At 42.0% G+C, this 24,357-nt stretch overlaps 1 protein-coding gene and 1 pseudogene across 1 annotated transcript in view; both read left to right on the top strand.

The window, feature by feature from the left end:
- The window catches only part of TTC34 (tetratricopeptide repeat domain 34), a 129,852-nt gene that overhangs the window by 68,768 nt on the left and 36,727 nt on the right, over positions 1–24,357 (top strand). The window contains exons 6-7 of the mRNA XM_075604888.1: positions 4,026–4,299; positions 8,196–8,410. Of these exons, the coding sequence (XP_075461003.1) occupies positions 4,026–4,299; positions 8,196–8,410 (489 nt within the window). The remainder of the gene's footprint in view (positions 1–4,025; positions 4,300–8,195; positions 8,411–24,357) is intronic.
- Positions 15,307–15,820, top strand: LOC142497298 (ubiquitin-conjugating enzyme E2 D2 pseudogene; annotated as a pseudogene).

Genomic DNA, 24,357 nt, shown 5'->3' with positions numbered 1-24,357 from the left:
AGGTAATGAAGTGGTTAACTCCTCCCGCAACCCTCCAAGGAGGCGTATCAACCCACCCTGGGGCAACTACAAGCTTTGCCCACGCCGTCTGCCACTAATAAACTGGGTAATGCTATTTACCCCTATATTACCTTAGCGGATAGCCACTGAGCTAATGAAGCTGGGCTAGAATTAAATTGTATTTCCTAGGATTGAAGCTAGGTGTCTCCGGAGCTAAAAATTAATGCGGGTCAGATCCGGAGATCCCCAGATTAAATTCTATTTTGTAAAAAAAAAAAAAACTCCATCACATCGTGATTCCGAGAAAAAAGTGCAATTGTTTAACCCATGATTTGCATATCGAAGCTTTATGAATAGCAGTTGTTGGCAAAAAAATGTGTTTGGCCATTTTTTGAGCTATCGCACACTTTGAAATAGCAAGAGTGATAACGCTAGCAGGCGAAAGCAGATTGGATTTCAATAATCATGTTGATAACCAAAGAGAACTAAAGATAAACCCCCCTGTGCCTGAGGTCTCAGACTCTAATCTGGAATATGAGGTTCTGAACATCCTAAATTCCAAGTATCAGAGGGGGAAATCATTTTATTTCTGGATTGGGCAGGTTATGGGCCAGAAGAAAGGTCATGGGAACTGGCCACTCGGGTTGATAACCACAATTTGATCTTCAGGTTTCACGTTAGACACCCTGAAAAACCTAGTGGTAGGGGGAGGCCTAAGCGAGGGAGTACTGTCATGATTCCCTTCAGCGCTACTTCCCGTAGACATTCTGTATAGGGGCTCACAGGAGTCAAGTTCAGGACCAGGACTGGTAAGAACTAGAATTTTCCATGAGGCTAGCAGCCATCTTAGCTTAGGGTTTATACAGTACACTCCACACAGTCTGCTAGTTCTTTGCATGTCAACTGTTTGTTCACAGAGCAGCAGTCTGGCTATACTCTGGACCCTTGCACATTGTCTTTCCCTGTTTATTTTTACCTGGCTTGTAGTTCTGCAGATCTTACTGGTTTTTGTCTTGTTATTCCCATAGCATTTCTTGTCCCCTTTTGTCATCCCCTGGCTACTACTGGTTTTGCATGTACTGTAGCACTGCAGACTTTGCAGATAACTGATTAGTTTTGTCCTGTATTCCCATTCCTCTTCTGGATAGGGGGTCCACACCCCCCCTCCCCCACACCGCTTCTCTGACATGCTGCACATTTTGCAGATTCCATTTTGTTTTCCCTGTTTTATTACTTTAGTGTAAACATTAAACACTATCAGTTTTTACTTATTCCGGTCTTTTGTGGTTTTCCATTTTATCTCCGAGGATTCCACACATCCTGATATTTGGACAGGCAAGTCAGCAGACTGTTGAGTTTGAGCTGAGTTGCTTTAGTGTATGGTGCCTCAATAATCTAGAAGAGGAAGGCAAGAAGGATGAACTATCAACTAAATCAGAAGTAGATAGTAGATAGGTTTTAGTTCATGCAGCCTATTTTCTCTGCAGAGGTATTTTAAACACAGCCTCATTTAATCTTAGCATTTCAAAATACTAAAGCACAAAACATTGTTTAAAGCAAGCAAAATAAAATTATATAATTTATAGAGATTAGAAATATTTGTTGTTAACATTTTTATTAATAACTACCAATTAAGGGGAAAGCATTCAGCACAAAAGTACCTAAGGGAGGTTTAATGATAGTGTAAGGATTGCTTGTTTGTCTGCATTCAGAGACACGCAACAAGATTATAATAGCTAGAAATAGTGTTTACTTTTTCCCAGTTGCCTCAAAGAAGTATTTATTTATTTATTCTTATTGTATTCTTTTTTTCTGGAGAAGGTGACAAATTCATTAATGAAATTACTTTTTTATTGTGGACAGATTTATATGGAACAAACATTTACTGTATGAGTCTGATTAAAAACATAAAAAATGTTCTGTATTCCACTGTATGGCTCTAGTTCACCTTCTAAAAGAGGAAATACATATCTTGCTACAATTTACTTTGACATTAGCAGCAGTTGACCAATGTCACTAGATCTTAAGAAAGTTTATTATTTAATCATTCTAACAGGCAATAAGTGATGAGGAAGAAACTATATGGTGAACAATAATGCAACCATTTTAGTGCAAGCTAGAAGTAAAATATATTCCTTTTAAGTTGACATGGATATTAAATAAGATATCAAATTGTCTATTTTTTTATACACAACATATGTAGTGATACCCTAAGATGCCCAAGTAAAAGCAGTGTTGTCATACTATCGATAGAAGCAAAATCATGCACACCTTGTATTTTCAAGCAAGGGTTTCATAGCAAAAAACATCTTATAAAGGTTACTTTTCACTTCCTATCATTAATACTACCTCTCTTTACCAGAAAGTGAAATATTCAAACATTAGAAACTGATTTACTTTATGTCTCTATGATAATTTATTAGATCATTATAAACCCATACCAATATTTGTAAATACATATTGAAGCGTTTAAAGTAATGTACAAAGACAGAGCAGCTCGGTTTATATGTCAATGGCAGCAAGTGGGCGTTATGAGTTACAACTGAAGCATTGATTTATGAGGCATCCTTTTGAGTTAATGTACAAGGTACCTGGCTTAACTCTGCATCCTTTAGTAAACACCTTGGGGGATATTGTCGAAGTTAAGGGAGGTATTGCCTGGTGTACTTTTATAAAGGGGAGCAACAAAGTTGGCATCAGTAAGTGCCACTTTTTTTTTTTTAATTAGTTACGTCCGTCTGGTCTGAGATAGTATTATCCTCGATGGCAAAAATATATGTTAGAAATGCAGTTAACAACATTCATACATTTAACAGTGGCGCAAGCTACTGTAATACACATTATAGGAAAACGTGTGTGCCAAGTCAAAGAGCAAATTGCATCATCTGGATATATGTTTAAAAAGCAAAAAAATGAAACCACTGAACCCATTTTGTATACCCAATGGGGAAAACAAAATGGAGCCTGTGCTACATCATATAAGGGGGCCAAATTTAAGAGGAGAATCCCAACATTTTCGTAAACGTTATTTACCGTCAAATACTCATGTGTGGACAGTGCAGAACACAAGGACTTACTGCTGAAAAAAATTATGAAAAGCATTATTTAAAAAGTTATCCAACTATAATGGCAATATGTGAAAAGATTGTTATCCTAAAAACGCTTGAAATAATTAAAAACAATTCTTATAATAAGAGTAACATGATTATTCTGTGAACATAATCATAAAAGTACAAGATAATTCCGCAAAACGTATAGTGACATGTGATCAAATAAATAATACATATAATTGTAATTTGAAGCTCAAACCCTTTCTGGATGGTTTTCTCATCCCAATTTCTCAATGGTCCGAATGTTTTGGGGAGCGCAGGTGTATGAAATAAAAAAGCATACAAAATACAGTGCAATATGTCTATATAGAAGTGTGGACTTGGTTAGTCAAAATCCAACAGAGTGGGTACTCACAAACTCCCAAATCTTTTGTGCATATCCAAAACTGTGGTAAATACTGTGTCTTTGAGGCGTCTTTTTTTTACAAGGGCTGCTGTACCTGGGGACTCAAAAACACAGACGGAAAGACACCTCAAAGACACAGTATTTACCACAGTTTTGGATATGCACAAAAGATTTGGGCGTTTGTGAGTACACACTCTGTTGGATTTTGACTAACCAAGTCCACACTTCTATATAGACATATTGCACTGTATTTTGTATGCTTTTTTATTTCATACACCTGCGCTCCCCAAAACATTCGGACAACTTTATTGGCAAACCTTATGGAAAGGGGTTTGTTCACACTGGTAAACTTCCTATGATTTTAATGAAGCAATCAATTTAGTAGTAGGCAAAAACTGACAAATCACCTTCCACTTTGTTTATCATTGTTAACAATAGATCATTGAACAGCAACTTTTGCTATGCTCTGCTTGTCCAGAGGTTAATTACATTTGGGATATTAATGACTAGAATGTAACGTCCCCATTGACCACTAAAATAATTAATTATTTTTCATTTTAATCACAAAGGAAGCAGTGCATGACATAACGCTGGCAACCAAAGTAGATGCAAGTTATGTTATCCAGGAGATCCACTGTTTGAAGCCAGAAGCCCAACTCCTAATCACTGAATGGCTACATAACCACTGCAGGGCATTGCTAACAGAACTTCTAACTGGAAACAAGAATCTTCAAAGTGATCCAACATTTCATGACGTGGAGATTGTCGGAGAATCTCTCATTGAAATAGATAATAAAAAAGCAAATTTCAACATATTGTATACAGATATTTTAATTGCAAAGGGTAAGTATTTAATATGAAACAATTACATGTAGAGGTTCCTGGTAATTTAGGAATAACTATTCCATAGAGTTCAAGAAGACACTTATGTGCGTCAGTAAATATCAAGGGCCATATTTATTATACAGTGCTTTTCCATAAGACACATTTCTTAAATACCCCTTTATGGCTTATTCTCTTGAATAGGCTCATAAGGTGTCTGTTTTGGTGCTGGAAGGAGTCTTGTGGAATTTCAAGAATGAGTAGATTTGGGCCTAAATGTCTACTTTAGAAGTTGTTCTTCTGTCGAATCTTGTTTTGTCATTTATTATTTTTCAAATAGGTGCTAATACTATATACACTGTGCACAGAAATAAAATACACTGCTAACCAGGGGAACAACACAGGTTCAGCCTTATTTAGCCCTTTCAGGTCAGCCCGGCAGCTGGGCATACTGCAGTTCAAGTATATGGGTGAATTCTGTAGTAAAATAGTTAGGGGAAGTTAGGGGAATATCTGAAAGTTTAAACCCTGAACCAGCTAGGGCATCACACATATTAATTGCTTGTACATTAGTAGTTTAACGCTGCAGACCAAGCAATATCCTACATGTGTGTTTTTTTAAATATATCAGTTCTGTACTATGAAAAAATACTTGTAGCATTTTTTAATAACCCCCCCCCCCTCTAAATTAAATGTTTAATGTATTAAATGTAACAAGCCTTTTTTTGTTTCTATAGCGACCATTTACAAAGTCACATCCATTTCATCTTCTGAAACAGACTCTGGCACATCCCTTTTTTGAGCCCTGCCCTCTCTCTAGCAGTGCACCAATTGTATCTAGTGACTGCCTGGTCACATGATCTTCCCTACAGAACTTTGCATTTTTGGTCCTCTTCTGCTGCACTGATATTCATTTAGTGAACCCCCAAGCCAAATCTTCATCAATTGATCACTGCAGAATGTATCGATCAGCAACTTAGCTAATTACTTATCATTGTGTGGATTGTATTGATGCACATACAGTATTAAAGGGAACAAATTTTATTATTATTATTTTTTTTAAAAGTCAGCTTGGACTGGTGCTTTAAAGTACCATACACAAACTGCATACTGCTAAATAATTCATTAATAATAATAAATGAATGGATACGCAATTAGACTCTTTTGAAAAGAGATAAAACACCAATTATAATTGCCTGATTATAAATTCATGTATTGATTACATTTATAGCCATTATGCTATTAATGACAAACCATTAATATGGAACAACATAATAAAACAGCCTAAGTTCAAGATGCTCAAAAAACTAACTTGAAAGCGATGTTGGTTTGAGTTTTGGACAGTCCTTTTGCCAGACCACAAAATCAGATAATTCACGGATTGCTTTGGGTATTAAAGAGGCAATCGAAGTGATGCGTTATTTTTAAAATGTACAAAAACCATTAAAATAGGAATGAAACAGGGGGCTCCGGAGCTGAACCTAATTAATTTCAACTCTGGGGACCCCTTGCTTCCCAAAATACTTACCTCAATAGGGGGTGCCGGCAGTAGCTCTGGATGGGCTAGCTGGGGTTTTCATAGTAGCAGATTAAAACCTCCCACATGACACGAGCCAATAGGAAGCCGTGATGTCATCCCTTACAGCTTCCTATTGCCCTACGTGACCTGGACCTTTAAACAGCACTGAGATACCAGTACTCCCTATGGAGTCAAGTATCTCGGGAAGCCGGGGGTCACAGGAGCTAAAATTAATGGGGTTCAGCTCCAGAGACTCCCTGCTGCAATCCCATTTGAACATTTTTTTTATCATTTAAAAAAACACATGCTTTGACTGCTCCTTTACAGCTGCAGACAAAGCAATATCCTACGTGGTTTTTTTTGGTTTGTTTTTTTAATAAATCCGCTCTGTACTATGAGAACATGTAACATTTTTTTTAAACAACAACTCTGAAAGACATTTTTAATGTATTATAATGTAACAAACATTTTTTGTTTCGATAGCGACCATTTACAAAGTCACATCCCCTTCCTCTTCTGAAATAGGCTCTGCCACACCCCTTTTTGAGCCCTGCCCTCTCTCTTTAGCAGTGCACCAATTGTATCTAGTGACTGCCTGATCACATGATCTTCCCCACTGCAATTTGCAACTAGGTACCTTAACTCTTACTCACAAGGAGAGGCATTTGTTCTCCAGGAGAATTGCCACCTACTGTAGCAACAGCCAGTGGGAGATGATAGCAGCCTCCCTGAGAATACTGCTCACAGGTATAAAAACAATGTAGAGATTCTGCAAGTGCCTGTAATTATGTGATCAGGAGAGCTCCTAATTACAGCAGCGGCAGCTTTTATTCGAGTAAAAGCCGCCGGCTGCATGCGTCTGGGAAGCGGGTAGCCGCGGCGCGTGGCGGCGCACTGTGACGTCACAGTAACATGCGCGCCCGGCTTCCCCGTCTTCCCCGGCTTCCGCAGGCTTCCCCGACACCCCTGGAGATCAAATGAAGGTAAGCGGGGGTGCGGGGAAGCAGAGCGGCATAGCAGGAGCCTTGTACGGGGTCGGGAAGGGATTTAAATTGCGCGCGAAGTGGAGGGGGGGTGCGTGGGGGAAACGCGGCGGCGCGCGGTTGTTACTGGCGGCAGCTGGGGTAGATCCCGGCTTGCCGGCGGCATTCAGTGCAATAAAAGATGTCGCTACTGTACATGCACTCTCCTTGGAACAGCAGATTTCTTTCCAGCACAGAACTTGGAGGACGTGTCCATAACGCATCTGCCATTTGTGGTATTTTCCTATAAAAACCTCTTCATATAACGCAACAAAGCAACTACAAAGTCATGACTAGACCCTTAGGCATTTGAAACAATGTTTTCACAATTCTTAACCATCACACATATCTTTCTGTTTGAGATTCATTTCTAACTGACTCTAAGTTTACGTTTATAGTGACGGCGACGGGCGCGCCACCGCGTGACGTCGATGTCGCTATAGTGATAGTTGCACTTCAGATTCAGGCAACCTTGTGAGGAGACAGGGGGTGTGGCGGAAGGGGCGTGGTCGTGAGTGGTTCGCTCTCATTGGCTGAACCGCTCATGTGAAGCTGATGTCACGCTGCCATCGCTCTCCAAGACAAAATTACTTGTCTTCAGAGCTTCAGGTCGCTATGCAGCGCCATTGCGGTCGGGCCCACTATGGGTACCCGTGACGGACTGCAAGTACTTGTGATGGTGCTGCGCGCCGGTCACCGCAAGTATAAGTGCAGCCTTAAGTGTCCCAATAGCATTCTCACCTTTCAAGTCAAATCTCTCAGAGGTTGCCAGTGCAACCCTGGCATATCCATCACTTCCGACTTCAGTGATGGTAATATTATATAAAAAAAATCAACAGAACAATCGCTTATTTAACCAATAATTTCACCCTAAACCTGCTACGACAGATGCTGTAGTACATCATGAATATAAAACAGGTTTAAATACATTTTTTTTTTAATCAAATCAGGGGATACTTAATTCATTCTTTTATCATTTCTTTCATCATCATCATCATCATCATCATCATCATCATCATCATCATCATCATCGAATGATGATGACGTGTGTTGAAACTGTTTGGGAAGGGAATAAAAGCATGTTTTTATTTGTGATTTCCCTCATTTCAGAGTTTTCTTTCATTCTGGACAGTGTGTTACATAGTTACATAGTAGATGAACTGGGGGAAAAAGGAAATACTGTAGGTCCATGATTCAGTGGTGCTTATTTCAGAATGTGGCACATAAAAATGGCTTGTTTATGAAATTATTTTTGCATATAAAAATAGAAGTATGTGAATATCCATGTATTCAAAACATTTCCATAATAAGATAATGCTCTGTACTAATAAATAAAATGTTTTTTTTATACATTTATTTCCTTTGTCTGTTACCAGAAAAATATGAAGAGGCTTTTGCTCACCTAAAGAAATCCTTCAACAACAGTGCTACTGATGAATCAGCCAAAGCAAGATATGGAGTGCTTCATGTCAAACGTCGAAATGTTCTAGCAGCAGCTCAGGAGCTTTGCACGCTAGCTGGGAAAACTCCAAGTGAGGTGGAAATTCTGGTGAAATTCATGGATAAAAGACAGCGACAAAACCTATCACAGGTACCATTAAATGTCAATTTATACTTCTGCAGTTCAAGGTTCTAGTAACCGTATTGGTCCTGGAGAAAAGCTAATTTGCTGCATGTTTATATTGTACAGTACTTTTGAAACCTCAGGTTTCTTCTTTAAGTGTACAGTATTTGTATGAAAAATATATTTGTCTTTGCAACAACATCTGGCAAAAATACATATTATAGATCAGGATCAATAAAGAGAAAAAGAAGTACACATACAGATGTAGCGCTCATTATTTTAACCACCTGCATACAGTAACTCATCGCAGGGCCGGTCTTAGAGCAAGGCGAGCAAGATGCTTGCCTTGGGCCCGGCCCGTCGGGCAGCCCTGCACTCCCCCTTTTCCTCCTCCTGTCAGCACCGGAATCAAAATTCCACTCAACATTAGAGGGAAGAGCTGGAAAGTCACCCGAACCAGCGCAGGACCACACCGCTGCTCACTCCAAGGTAGGGATGGGGGAGGTGTGTAGGTAGGTGTGTGTGTGTGTGTGCGCGCGGTAAGAGATAGCTGGGGGGAAGCAAGATGTAGCAGGGGAGGTGCGTGTGTGTGCGTACAAGGGGGCTTACCTTATGTGCAGTGGCTTTCCTTCTGCAGTGTCACATTGTCATGGCATTGCAACATCGCATGGCAACCCATGACAACTCAACACTGCTGGAGGACGTGCCCTGCTACCAATAGGCCGCATTGGGCCCCTCCAAAGATAAGGCCGTCCCTGTGACCACAATGCAGGGACAGCAAGAAATGAAAAAGCATGAAGAGATCTCTTAAAGAAAGAAGAGGCAATCAGAGCAGATAGCTGTTTAAATTCCAGACAGGACACAGACCTGTGCCATATAAAATGATTTCAATGAAAATGCTGCATTCTAGAATCCTACATTTAGTTCACATTATATCAAGATGATATATGTCATGCATATCTGAAAATAAGGACACGAGTCACTGTGCTAGTTTTTATTGATCTGTTCAATGCCGTGCATTCTAGTTATTCTGGATCTACAGTACCAGTATTGACGACAGCTTTCTCAGAAGTCAAGAGTACAGTAAATCAACATAAACTTGTTTCATAAACGTTGTTCACATGACTGCCGTGTGACACATCAATCAATTCATTCCAAAGAAATGAATACATACATTTAAACCGCTCATTATTACTGATAACATGCATCAAGAGAAATGTAAAATTTAGACTTCACAAATTTCATTTTTATGTATCTTATGGTTTAAGTTATTTTCACGCTACTCTACAACACTGTAGCTCACGGGTGACCAAAATACGGCCTGAGGGTCACATCCGGCTCGTTGGATGGTTGCCTGAGGCCCACCCATTTAAGGACCCACTCCCCAACCTCTACCTGTGGTACAAGGGGGCAAAGGCAGCGCGGTGGTAAAGGAGGAGACAGCAGCGTGGCTGGAGCCCACCCAGGTGATCCTAACACGGAAGTTTGGGCTGACTGGAAGTCCGGCCCAACTTCTGTAATTACTGCCTGGGTTCACCCTCCTCCGCCGCCATAATATCTCTGATGCTGCCTTTGCCGCCCGCACCCCATATAGGGGCCGGGGGATGACAGTGAGTGAGGGAGAATGGGAGTGAGACAGAAGGGAAGAGATAGAGAAGCGAGAATGGGGATTGAGGAAGAAGTGGGGTGAGGGAGGAGAGTGAGGGAGAGAAGGGAGTAGGAGAGAGAAAAGGAGACATGAGCGGGAGAGAAGCGAGGGGGAGAATTAAAAGAGAAGAAGGGAGGCAGAGAGAAAGGGTATGGGAGATGCAGGTGGGGAGAAGCTGGTGAGGGGAGCTTTGGTAAGCTTTGTGGGCCAGAGACAATGTAGATTCAACATTAAATATGTGGCACGGAAAGCTTGTCAAATGGCCCTTCAGCCAAAATAATTACCCACCGCTGCTCTAGCTGGTATTTCCCTAAAGTTGAAACAACAAATAGATCATTGTTAGTCTTCATTCTCACATGCCTGTGATTTCATCTGCACACAGTTTATGAATTTCCATATACCAGCAACCAAAATCACACTCAATGCTGTTATTTGGCATTGCATGGATCCGCTAGATCCCTATATTGCCATAAGTAATTGATACCTCTATAATCATAAATATGCCAAAAGAAAAAACATTCTCCAGGAAGATGCAAGACTGCAACAGGTCTTCCCTGAAACACTCTTATTATCATACAGACAACCTCATAACTTCAAGAAAATGATGGTGAGGAGTAAGGCCTCGGTCCCGCTGCGCTCGTTGGCGCGGGCGGCAATGTAGCGAGTTCCCCACCAGCAGGGGAATCCTCGCAAGCTGGTCCCGGTCCCCACTGGCTGCACAGCTGACTACACGCTGTCGCGCGTCAGCCGCTGGAGACACCAGAGAATGGTGTTTCCTAGCTTCGACGCGTGACGTGTGTGGCTGTGAGCCAATGGGGAGGGGAGGCTTCGGGAGGAGGAGAGGCTTCGGGGAGCGGGGAGGAGTGTGGAGTGAAAGCAGGTGAGTGCCTTTCTCTGTGTGTGTGCCTGTCTGTGTGTGTGTCTGAGTGCGTGCGTGCCTGTCTGTGTGTGTATGTGTGTGCCCGAGTGCGTGAGTGCCTGCCTCTGTCTGTGTGTGTGTGTGTGTGTGTGTGTGTATGAGTGCGTGAGTGCCTGTCTGTGTGTGTGCGTGTGTGTGTGTGTGTGTGTGTATGAATGAGTGCCTGCGTGTGTGTGTTTAAACTTACTTTCCAGCTCCAGCCCGAGTCCGTGGAGGGAGGGGGGGGGGAGAGTAGCGGGTCCCTCCGCTCAAGCCACGCCCCCCCCTCCCTGTCAAACCGCCCACCACCCGCCCACCTCCCGCTCCGGCTCCCGCTCCCTACAGACCGCATATCGCGGTCTGTGTATCTCAGCGCACCGCCTGTCAGCAGTGCGGGTGCGCTGACTCTGGGAGCGGGGCCTTAGCCTAAAGTATTCAACAATACAACTGAATGCGGGACAAGACCATTCCAGGATGCAAGATGTAAAATCTGCGCAATGCTCCACACAGCGGGTACAATAAAAATACCACATAGGAATCTGGAGTACAAAATCAGAGGAAGGTTCACCTGTTCCTCCAGCAATGTCATGTACCCCATCATGTGCATGAAATGCCCCAGAGGGATGCTACTACATAGGTGAGCCGGGACAGGGGCATCACCACAGCATCACACGTGGAACAAGAGACTGTCCTGCCGGCGAACATTTCTCTGACTTTGGCCATAAGATGAACGATCTGAAGGTGGCCATACTCATGGTAATCTTAGAACACAGAAAGAGAGACGGTTGCATGAATACAAATTTATGCAATTGTTCTGGACACTTAGCGGTGGCCTAGACAGAGACCGCAGTTTCATGAGTCACTACCCTGACACAAGAGAACTCTCTTCCCATGAGTGCTGATGGCTATGTCTATACATACTGCGCTACACGAATGCGCACACAGCTGTCACTTACACATACTAATGTACAATGTAATTCTATCGCTATATATCAATAGGGACCACATAGAATCTACATACACAAATAGTAATGCTACTCCCTCTTACATTTCTATACCTACCCACACCATTGGTTTATAGACTACCACTCCACACACACCTTTTGTAAAGCGCTGTATACACTGTGGCCGCTTTATAAATTTATATTACACACCCACACACACATACACACACACACACACACATCACTAACGTGTAGGGACCATTTAGCACTTTAAGTCATAAATAGCATACTGCACAGAGGGAAGGGATAAGCTTCAGTCACAGATAAATTCCAAGATGCACTGTTTTTAAGTAAAAACCTCTCTTGCTTTATCCATTGTTACACAGCCGGAAAAAGAGATGTGTATCTCGAAAGGTCGCACAAATAAAAACATTTAGTTAGCCACAAAACGTATTGTCTATTCATTTTTGATTATTAAGCTCGGCTAACATGGTACCTTTACATATATGCAGCTCAACCTCGTTATAGCGAGATCCGCTACAACGCGTTTCCACTTATAGTGCGGTCTGAGCGTGGATCCCGTTTTTAAAAAGCATTTTTTTGGGGGGGGTTGGGGCGGGCAAACCTCCAAGAATTGCCGAGAGGAATGTTTGGTGGAGTTGTAGTGCAGGGAATAAGACGCTACACATTTGGATATCTGGTTGTATAGTGCTTTATTTCATACATATTCCTGTTATTTTGTGTGCAGTTCATTGGTTCAATGGTGACTATTTATTATAAGTTCATTTTGCTTGGAACCGGTCGAATACACCTATAGGCAGTGTTCGACAAATCACCCAAAAATCTACCCGCCCAACCAAAAAATCTACTCGCCACCTAGTCCTGCCCCAAACCCCACCCCCAACCCCGCCCCCAGTCCCACCCCCAAATCCCGCTTTAACATAAAATATATAAATAAAATACATCTAATAAATTCCTAGTCAGAACAACATTCGTTTTTGACATAAATGTATCGGGATCGGGGACAGGAGATTAGGGGGAGAAGGCGGCCTGGCGCAGGAGGCGCGCACGGGGGAAGCTGGGTTGGCACTTCCCCCTCCGTATCAAGTTGGGAGCAGGTGGGGGCTTGTGTTGGCGCTTCTCACTCTGTCCCATGTGGGTAGCGGAGGGGGGAGGGTGCAGGGGGGGCTGGGTTGCGCGCTGGGCTTGTTTTGGGCTTCCCCCTCTGTCCCACGTGGGGAGCAGGGGGGGGGCTGGGTTGCGCGCTGGGCTTGTTTTGGGCTTCCCCCTCCGTCCCACGTGGGGAGCAGGGGGGGATGCAGGGGATTCTGGGTTGCTGGGGGGAACAGGCAGCGGGTCCACAGGCAGCGCAGAGGGCAGGACACCCTGCTTACCCTGTGCATGCGCGCCGGGACCACGGGAATCGCCGCCATTTTTTTTTAACATTTTTTTTAAATGTAATTAACAGGCGCAGGAGATCAGGAGGGGGAGGAGATCAGGGGAAGGGGCTCTTCCCTGCGTTAACCCAATCAGGGAGGGGGATTATTTATTTATTTTAAAAAAATTTAAAAAAAAAAATTGGCACGAGCAGGGGAATTCATAAAGCCGCAGCACGGCTCGCCAGCGGCCTAAATCCACTTGCCACGGGCGAGTGGTTATCATTATTTGTCGAACACTGCCTATAGGTATTGTCAGGTATTAGTATTAGGGAATAGCTGTAGGATGTAAAGATTGCTACTATATGCTACATCTATATTACAATGGCTATATTCCACTTTTACATCTGCAGTAACCAGGGTGTTATATGCTATCTATTCTGACCGGAGTGCAATGCTGCAATTTATGTACTTTGTAGTCACAACCTGAAAGATTTAATTAGACTTCCACACTGTGTTTTTTTTGCATAGGGATTTAGCAATAGGCTCATGTGTTATTTTGTAACCTTGTCAAGAACTATCCCAATAGGACATTATGTGTTAACTTATGGGGATTCAATACTGAATAGCTGTATCTCCATAATATATCATTCACTTAAAACCTTTTGTGACTAATATCCACTGTTGTCATTCAATTGTGTTGGCAAGTTTCATACTGAGAGACACTCGTTCAGTCTCTAATTGTGTCCTTACTGAAGGGATATAGTGACAGATTATTTGCTGTTTCACTACCTCTCTTAGGACTGCGTATCTAAGAAATATTGGAGGAATATATAGGGTTACACTTTTGATATTTGCATCTCTCCAATATATCATATAGAGCACAAGTGTCTCTCTCAATTATCTACATTTAGTGGGTATTAACCCTCACTTATCATCCAGTAGATAAACTTGCACAGTCTAGCTCCCTTTACTGTGATTAATTGTGGTGGAGTTTCTTTACTCAGGGAGTATTAACCCCTATGTAGGGAATAAGATTATCTCCTCACATATATGAGTACTCCCCTATTTTTAGTCACACTCCACTGCCAATATTTTAATTCCCTTGTATATATTCCACACCCAGTGTGTTATTTTGCAGATATTAATAAATGATTTTTTGTTTTTCCTACTCACTATGACTGGTTATATAGGATACTATCCTGGATCACTGTTATCCTAGCAATAATTACATCACATGACTGCAATTGTGAGGGATTCTTGTGGGGATATGATTTTCTACAATCCTACCTCCTATGTGTGTATATAGTATTCAATCATTCCCTTGTACACCTGTGATATCTTTTATTTACTAAGATGTTATACAGTAATAGGAGAGTGGTGGATCTTGTTATATTTTGATATAATACCTTCACATATATACAGCTCAACCCCGTTATAGCGAGATCCGCTACAACGCGTTTCCGCTTATAGTGCGGTCTGAGCGTGGATCCCGTTTTTAAAAAGCATTTTTGGGGGGGAGGCGGGCAAACTTCCAAGAATTGCCGAGAGGAATGTTTGGCTTCCCACACTTTCTTGGCCTTTCTAGCTTCACCACACGCTCCCCCACGCATAAACCCTTCCCCTCTCCAACCAACCCATACACCCTTCACTCACAGATACTTTAGGAATAATGGCACCTTTGGCAGCAAAAGGGTTAAGGTCATTGGGTAATGACAACCGTGCAGTAATCAAAGGAGGAGTGCAAACTTGAAATGAACACCATTTCCTCTGCTTACTGTAAGAATATTGCATTTGAATTAAACTAGCGCATTCTTCTCTTAAAATGTCACACACACACCCTTGGGTCACGAGGGGACAAGCCCACACTGGGAACACGGCGCATGACACCTGCGGGTAGGGGCAAAGTGAAGACACTGGTTATACTTCATCATCACCTCCTAACCTCCCACCCCTTGTCCAAGCCCTCTCTCCTGTCGCTGCGTGGGCAGCTCCGGGCTGTCCTCTCCATCACTTTATCCTCCGCCCAGCTCACTCAAACGCCCAGCACCGGCGCTTAAATGGATTCACAAGGAACTGAACGATTTGGCTCGTAACCCTCCTGCACAGTGTTCCGCAGGCCCAGTTGGAGATGATATGTTTCATTGGCAGGCAACAATTATGGGACCGAATGACAGTCCATATCAAGGTGGTGTGTTTTTCATGCCCTCATTTCCCAACAGACTACCCCTTCAAACCTAAAGTTGCATTTACAACGAGAATCTACCATCACAATATCTACAGCAATGGCAACATTTGTCTTGATATTCTCATATCGCAGTGGTCCCCAGCTTTAACTGTTTCTAAAGTCCCCTTTTCAATTTGTTCACTGTTATGTGACCCAAACCCAGATGACCATCTACAGCTAGAGATTGCACGGATTTACAAAACAGATAGGGAAAAGTACAAAAGAATAGCCCGGGAATGCACTCAGAAGTATGCCATGGGATGCTACCTTCAAGTCTGAATAACCTGCATTATAGCTGGAATAAACGTTAAATTACTGTTTTCCCCCTCCCTTTCAGACCTCATCTACTTACCTTTCCCCCCTCCTTTTTTTTTTTTTTTGTGCTGCCTCCCCTTTATGCACATGTTAACATGGGAAGACTTTAGTTCAGCATTGGACATAAACTGTTCTAGACTGGCAAGTAGCAAGAATACAGTTGCCCAAGATTTATAATCTTTTCAAACGGAGCATGTGTTATACGTGGCCAACTTCTTCACTTTTACTTGGTTTAGAGACTAAACCCATCCTTCATTTCTCAAACAAATGGTGAAGAATAGCTCCTTTGGTGTTAGGTGTTACACAGGGTGGATACAAATAATGCTCAATTGTCAAGCATCGTACAGTAGGATGCAGCATTATGACAACATCAATATTTGGTCAAACTTTCCAGTGTTAGACATTTGAGATGTCATGATGTACTTCATGCTCATAACTGATGCTTTGGGTGGAGAGTTGGTATTGAAAATATATAGCCTCATCAGAACATAAAAATGGTGATGTATTTTATGCATGTCAATAAAACATGACAAATGGAAATTGGAAGGTAACACCCCATTGAATACCAAGAGGATCAAAAGCATTTTGTAATTTTTTATTTGATAATTTCTTTGCATGCTCTGATCTATTAGTTAATATATCTTCCAAAACACTGTTTAATATATCACTGAACAAATGATGCAAGCGTCAATGGATGACTGATCAACTAACAGAGAAAAAAAATCTTCAATAAAGTTGCATAAAAAAAATAATCACACACACACAGTTACACACACACTCACACACAGTCACACTGTCTCTTTAATGGACAACTCTCGGTCTTGCGCTGACGCTGAGGCAGGGAGACAAGAGAGCTGACAGCTGCAGATGCCAGGTAAGTTATTCGTGGGAATGCCACTGCAACGTTGAGTTCTAGGAAAGCTGAGTGAGTTATCCCAGCTCTCCCCCTCTGGCGGACGCAGAACCCATGATCGCGGTGGCCATTTGTTTCCGTGCTACCCGTTATAAAGCGATTCACCGGTATATATATATATTTATATATATATATATATGGGTTTTTTTTTAATGCTCTTGGTTTGTCCCATTATTTAAAAGTAACAGGTTGTCAGGAGACATGGACAAATCATGATGACATGCATAATGTGTATAGATTTACTTCCAATCACGAGACACATCATGCTCCCAAGGCATGTTAAGCACGATTTTGCCAGTTGCAGTTGTATCCCTGCCTATACAGCATACCATCACTCTGGAAAAACAGTAGGGGAAAGAATGCCAAGGCACAGGAAGGTACATTTTAGGCACTAAAGATATTTCCACACATATGAGTAGCATATGAATAGCTCGATGGCTGATAATTAACACCTCTTATATTAACCTTGGCCCCTTGCAGATGCACTTACGAGAATGCCCTCCTACTGTCTCTGTACGTTCTTCCTATCAACCAATTAGATTGTAAGCTCTTCGGAGCAAGGACTCCTTTTCCTAAATGTTACTTTTAAGTGAAGCACTTCTTCCCTTTGTGTTTTTTATATCTTATTACGTGTTATTTATATCTTGTTCTTTATATTTGTAACTATTACTGCTGTGAAGCGCTATGTACATTAATGGCGCTATACAAATAAAGACATACATACATACATACATCTGTATTGAGGTATATAAATGTACAGTACAATCAATCATTCATATGCATGGGCAAAATTAGTAACAATTGTATGTTTTGACCAACTCTTGAAGACATGTTGTTGGAACCAACTCCATTGCAATGTTCTTAAAGGAGCAATCCCTGCAATATCCTACATGTGTTATTTTAAATAAACAGGTTCTGTACTATTATATAATACTGCCTTTTTTTATTTTAAAATTCAACTCTTAATGCCATTTTAATGAGGTTTAATATACTGATAATCTTTTGATTTCTATAGCTGATTTTAGCAAACCTCCCCTGCAGTTCAAGATCTGTGTAACACTTTCCTGTTTGTGATAATTTGTTGCCAATATTCCCAGCCATTTGAGCTGCAAACTGTAACAATAAATAATGTTACCTTAGTAATACAGGAATGCATTGTAGCTGCTGAGTTACAATGACTGAAAGATTGATCCGAAACTGAAAGGCAGCTATTTAGTGAACTCTGGGAAGCAGGATTTTGCAGATCAATCACAGGAGGGACAATCGATTGGCAGCTTAGGTAATTAGTTTTCAATAAAGATTATCAAAGGCTGCATATATGAAAACATTTTTTTAAATAAATGTTAAAGCTGCTTGAACTGCCTCTATAACACATGATTTAAATTAAAGTAAATATAGAAGTATACGTGCACTCACAAATGAAAGATACTTGCGGATGCTGAAACTCAATGGTGAAATCCCATAGAAATGAAGCAAAAAGAGTGGCACGCCAAAATAGTGGTCAAGTGGTTAGTATATATTCATCCAACCTTTCTTACCAATGTATGTATGTAAATCTATATTTGTATAATGCCATTCATTTATATAACGCATCACAGCAGTAATACACGTGACAAAAATATAGGGGAATAAGGGCTACCGTTAACATTAGGAAAAGGAGTCTCAGCCCCTTACAGGCCTAGTCTAGTAGGTTTGATAACCAACTCAGAGGTCTTTTGGCACTTTCCGCAATTTGGCAGATTTGCTATTCAGAAAGCTTCGATAACCTGCCAAACTCGTAAGGGGAGTGCATTTTCCCGAGCTTTCTCGCTCCTGGCCAAACACATCGAGCGGGAGCTTCAAAAAGCAAAAGAGCGCCATTTCAATAAGATAACACTATTCTAGTAGCCTCGAGAATCATATCGGGGCTCTGAAATAGCGAGCTTATCACAGATCTCATCTGGCCACTCCAAGAGTAGCGGGAAGGGATTTGAGAGTGGGACTTAGATTTAATTTTTTATTTGTCCTGCCTCAGATTGAAGCCTGGAGTCTCTGGAGCTGATATGCATTAATACCAGATGCGGAGACCCCCGGCTTCCATCCTATGCAATAAAAATACATTTATAGGCTGCTTCATTAACTCAGCGACTAACAGCGAAGGCAATGAAGGGGTTAACTACCAGTGCTCGCTTTATTATGGGTAGCGGGGGTGAGTGAAGATGGTATTGGCCCTTGGTGGGTGTTTAGGCTTTGTAGGGGAGTTACGGGATGAGTTAACCCCTTCATTACCTTAGCGGTTACTACTGCTAAAGTAATGTAGGGACTAACCCCTCCCGCAAACCTACCTGGTAGGCATAAACACCCACCACGGGCCAAATACCACTTTCACCCACCCCCACTACCCACAATAAACATTAAAACACAATACTAGCCAATACACCCATTCATTGCCAGTGTGGTTACCTATGCCCACAATGGGAGCAAAGATAACCCCAATGGGAATGAATGGGCACCTCCTCTACCCCCAACAACCATAACATTATATTACAGTTGAGCAAAATGACTATGATCCAGATATAGATAATAGCTCATTTGCCCATTCAAAAGAAAACATTAACCAGCTAGCATAAAGTAAGTAAAAGTTCTTCTTACCCCTGCCAGGATGAAGGACGAACTCATCACTGTCATCCCCGTCCATGTCCTCCCCGTCCATGTCCTCCGTGGGCAGCAACAGTACAATAAAAATACAAACTAATAGCTATTAACCCCTTAATCACCTTTGCGGTTAGTAACCGCTATAGCAACTAAGGGGTTATCCCACCTCCCACACCCGGGCGGCCTAACCATCCTTTCCAGGGCAACTACCCCCACACTCTACCCATTGATTGGCAAAGTGGAACACTATGCCCACATAATATGCCCACGATTAGCCACTATGGCAGACAAAGAGCAACTAAAAAAAAAAAACAACAACACAACAATTAAATAAATCAAGCACCTAAACAACACAAAAATTAAACAAAAACAATCCCTACAAATACATAACAATGAACTAAAAACAAGAAATAAAAATACAAAACATAACAATTAATTAAAAACAAGCATTTGCCAAAAAATGCATTGCCTTTCAGCCATTTTTTTTAAGGAGCTGTACCATCTGACACTCAAATGTGACATCACAGGCCTTGAATAAGGCCTGTCCCATAACATTTGACCTTAAGAAGCCGACGGGACAACATCTACCTCTTGGATTTGAGAGATGAAGCTACAGTACAGGTGAAGATAAAGAAGATTGATTTACTGGCTGTTGAGGATCATTGCAATGAGTGTCAAGAGGTTCCTGCTATTGCTGATGGACTCAGAATCGGATGGTGAAGACGTCAAATGTAAAACAAACCTTGATTGTATTTTTTTTCAATGTTTATTTTTAATTCTTGTTTTTTTTTAATTGTGTTTTTTAATTCTTAGTTTTTTTAAATTCAGTTTTTTTGCTTCTTCATTTTTCCAATTGTGTTTTTTTGATGCGTGTTTTTTTTTTATTCTTGGTTTGATTCATTGTGTTTTTATGATGCTGGGTTTTTTTTTAGTTTGCCCATTTCAGTGTATAGATAAATAAAATGACAGGCAATGCATTTTTTTGGCAAATGCTTATTTTTAATTCATTGTTATGTTTTGTATTTTTGTTTCTTGTTTTTAGTTAATTGTTATGTATTTGTAGGGCTTGTCTTTATTTAATTAGTGTTGTTTAGGTGCTTGATTTATTTAATTGTTCTGTTTAGTTGCTTTATTTATTTAATTAGTGTTGTTTAGGTGCTTGATTTATTTAATTGTTCTGTCTTTTTATGTCCATGGTTTTAAAAATTGTTGTGTCTTTTTGGTGCAGTTTTTTTTTAGTTGCCCATTGGCTGTCATATATGGGCATGGTGTACCACTTTCCAAATCAATGGGTAGAGGGTGGGGGTAGTTGCCTTAGTAAGGCCACCCAGGTGGGTAGCGGGGTAAGGGGTTAACCCCTTAATTACTATAGCGGTTACATACTGCTTGTAAGGAATCTGCCACAATGTGACCCCCCTGCCTTCCGCGGGGCCCGCTGCCACCGCCGCATCTTCCCTTTGGCGGTATTCCCGCCGTGGTGCCGCTCGCCCGCCTCCGGCACACACGCTGACATCCGCCATATTGCCGGGACGCGCGCAACTCACTCTTACAGATTGCGCGTCTCCACCTATAATTTATTCACTGCACTCTGCCTTTAGCCACGCCCCCCGGCATCCGCACTCATGCCCCCCTCCCCCGGCAAAGCTGTCCCCGAAAAACAAATACAATGCCGTCCAACCACAGAGTGCTCCCCGGCACACCCCTGCTCTGCCCCCTGACCCTATTGGACACCTACCTTTATTACCCCAATCCTTCCTTTGGTTCATTGCTCTGCATAGTCTCCTCTTGAGCCATTGTGGTTTCTGTGCCATGCTTTCATTTTGTACTCCCTTCAGGTTTTGACCCAGCTTTGGCTCTCGACCCCGGCTTCCACCTCTCTATGTTGACCTCTAAGACCCTCGGACTCAGCTTTAGTACCACGACCACCCGGACCTCTCCTATCCTCGATCCTCGGCTACGTAACCCACTATGGCACTTCTACTACCCCGGATCTGGCAAGTACCTATCTCAATATACCTATAATTCCTGGCTGGCTACGCTACCATCACACTCTAGACACGCTCTCTCCGCTGCGGGTGCGTGTTCCTATATGTCCCACCTCAGTGCAGAGGATGCGTCTGGTCTGCGGGCAGCACAAGCGTAATACTGCTAAGGTGATTAAGCAGGGATAGTGGCCATTAGTTTGTATTTTTATTGTACTGTTGCTGCCCATGGAGGACATGGACAGGGAGGATGGTGATGAGGACGGCTTTCATCCTGGCAGGTGTGAGTTGAACTTTTATTTACTTTATACTGGCTGGATAATGTTTTATTTTGAATGGGCAAATGCACTATTATCCATATCTGGATAATAGTAATTTTGCCCATTACTGTACTGTATGCGTTGAGCGGGGTTGTTAGGGGTAGAGGAGGTGGTTAGTAGGACTGTTGTGTTTTTTTAATGTTCTTGGGGGTAGAGGCATTGAGTGAAGATGGTAGTTGCCCCAAGGGTGGGTGGTTAGGCCTCTCAGGTGGGTAGCGGGAGTGGTTAATCACTTCATCACCATAGTAGTTAACATTGCTATGGTAGTGAAAGGGTTAACTCCTCCCGCAACCTTCCTGGGAGGCCTAACACCAGCCCTGGGGCAACTACCCCCTTCATCCACCCTCTTTACCCCAAATAAACAGGGTACTCTGGTTTAACCCCTCCTTTGCCTTAGCGGCTAACTACTAAGGTAATGAAGCTGTTTTTATTTCAATTTGAATATTAGTGTGCGGGAGCAGGGGGTCTCAGGAGCTGAACCTCATTTATTTCAGGTCCGGATAACCCTTACTTCCGGAGTTACAGGCCCCTTTGTGGGGAGTCATTATCCCCATATAATGTTGAAATCTCCCGCATCATGTGACTGAACATTTAAATTCAGGGGCTTCCTGTAGCTGAACCGTGACTCCAGTTCTTCATGGAAGTTACAATACCCATTGTCACGCAGGCCACAGCGGCTAGACCGAGGGACATATAAAGTATTGTTGCTAGAGCCAGAGGTTATAGGAGTACCAGGGAGATCATGTGCTACAACTCTGAGACTTCAGCCCCCGCACTCAGTTAATATGCACCAAGACCATAGGAAGTCATCATAAATACAATAAGAACTGTGCTCCTGGACTGCCAGACCTGGTGATGACTGCCCAGGTGATACCCTGTTATTGTTAATTAGTTATTGAATAAACCCTCAAATATTTAAGTTGGAATACAGTCTTTCCGCATCGTGCCAGGTCTGAATCCTGAACAAGTTGCAGTACTGACACCATAGTGTCCACGAGTACACTACAGTACATGTGTAAATGTTCACTTTTTATATATTACACCAAAAAAGAAGAGGCGCAACAGAAAAGAGAAATAAGTATAGCTCAACCCCGTAATAGCGTGATCCACTACAACGCGGATCTGCTTATAATGCTGGCTGAGCGTGGCTCCCGATTTAAAATATCTACAAGGTTTGGTTTTAAAAAAAAAAAAAATTCACAAACTTTTATTGCTATCGGAGACACACAAACACACACACACACACGGAGACAGTCAGACAGACACACACTGTGACAGACAGACACACACACACACACATGTATGAAGCAGAGCTGGTACATTTGCAACACACACACAACAACCATGATGGCTGACCTGTGGTGTCGGATCCCCTGAACCCGGTAAGTCCTGTGTGTAAATCAATGAGTTGAAGAATTGTCTGGTAGCCAAGGTTTAAAGAGGCATAACAAAGCATATTATTGAGATCCACATTAGTCTCCTTGCTTCCTTAGATACAGTAATAGCCCTTAGTTATGGAAGGGCTTACATTTGTAACTGTGCATTACTCATTATTGTTTTTCAGTAACTGAGATTCATTGAAACCTGAATTTGACATTCCTTTGCCAACTGCTAATTAACAGGTAGGAAATGGAACCTTTAAACTTAGCCAGGATTTGTTCATATTAAATAGAATATTCTCAGGTTCCTTGAGGCAAAATCTTCTCAGGAAACATTGGAGCCGGTAAGGATTATTAATCTTTCCTTCAAAAAGACTTAAAAGGAAATATGTATTTTTTGTGGCCCAGATAATTTCTACTGCATACACTGAAATGAGATAGACTGTCTCCACTCCTTATTAAATATAAACAATATTGGAAATATAATTATGTGCAGATACTGCACCGACACACTTTATTCGAGCAAATACCCGGTATGTACCTGGCAGATACCTGGAATGCGCCACTCCTAACCTCTGACAAGCCCCGTTGCATTTGCCTTCCCAGCCTGGGTTCATGCCTGGCTGATGGGCGGCTGATCTGTTAAATGATAATGATTAGGATTTAATAGGCTGCAATGCTTCGCGTGTCTACCAGATGGCATAAATTCATGAATTGTAATGCAGTTTATATATATATACTGTGCAGTATTGCAGCCAGCGGGAATAAAATGCTTCAATCCCTGCTTGGAAAATAACTCAATGTACTCGGGCAGAAAACAGTCACAAACCTCAATACACCCGGGTATACCCGAATTCGTGGGACTAGCCAAGCTCGAATAAAGTGTGTCGCCAGTGTATGCATTACAATTCACATTTTTTGCTTTCATTAATAATTAAAAATTAACAGAAAAATAATGCAGTGTATATTACTGTACATAAAGGACTTTGGAAGGACCTGTGTTTTTATCATGATTCCTCTGAGAAACTAATTTCCCTGTGGAGCACGGATCGTGAATTAGATTCAGGCCAAACACACACACTCAATCACTCGCTTACTTTGTCACTGCTTCAGTCCTGCTCGGGCTCCCCAGCACCTCTCTTCCTGAGCTCAGTCAGTGCAGTAATAGTACGGGGCACAGCAGCAAGAGTATTAGGAGGAGGAGGGGCAGGTAATAGTGGATATATGCGAACAGAGGGATCTGCAGACACAGAAGGAAAATCGGATCCTCACCTCCCTCCCGTCCCTTTCCCCTCCCCTCCCCCATACACACTCCGGCGAACACGGAACCCCTGATCG

Source organism: Ascaphus truei, chromosome 6 (assembly GCF_040206685.1).
Source record: "Ascaphus truei isolate aAscTru1 chromosome 6, aAscTru1.hap1, whole genome shotgun sequence".
NCBI classification, from domain to species: domain Eukaryota; kingdom Metazoa; phylum Chordata; class Amphibia; order Anura; family Ascaphidae; genus Ascaphus; species Ascaphus truei.
Note: the sequence above shows the minus strand (reverse complement) of the source record. Positions and strands in the feature narration are given on the sequence as shown.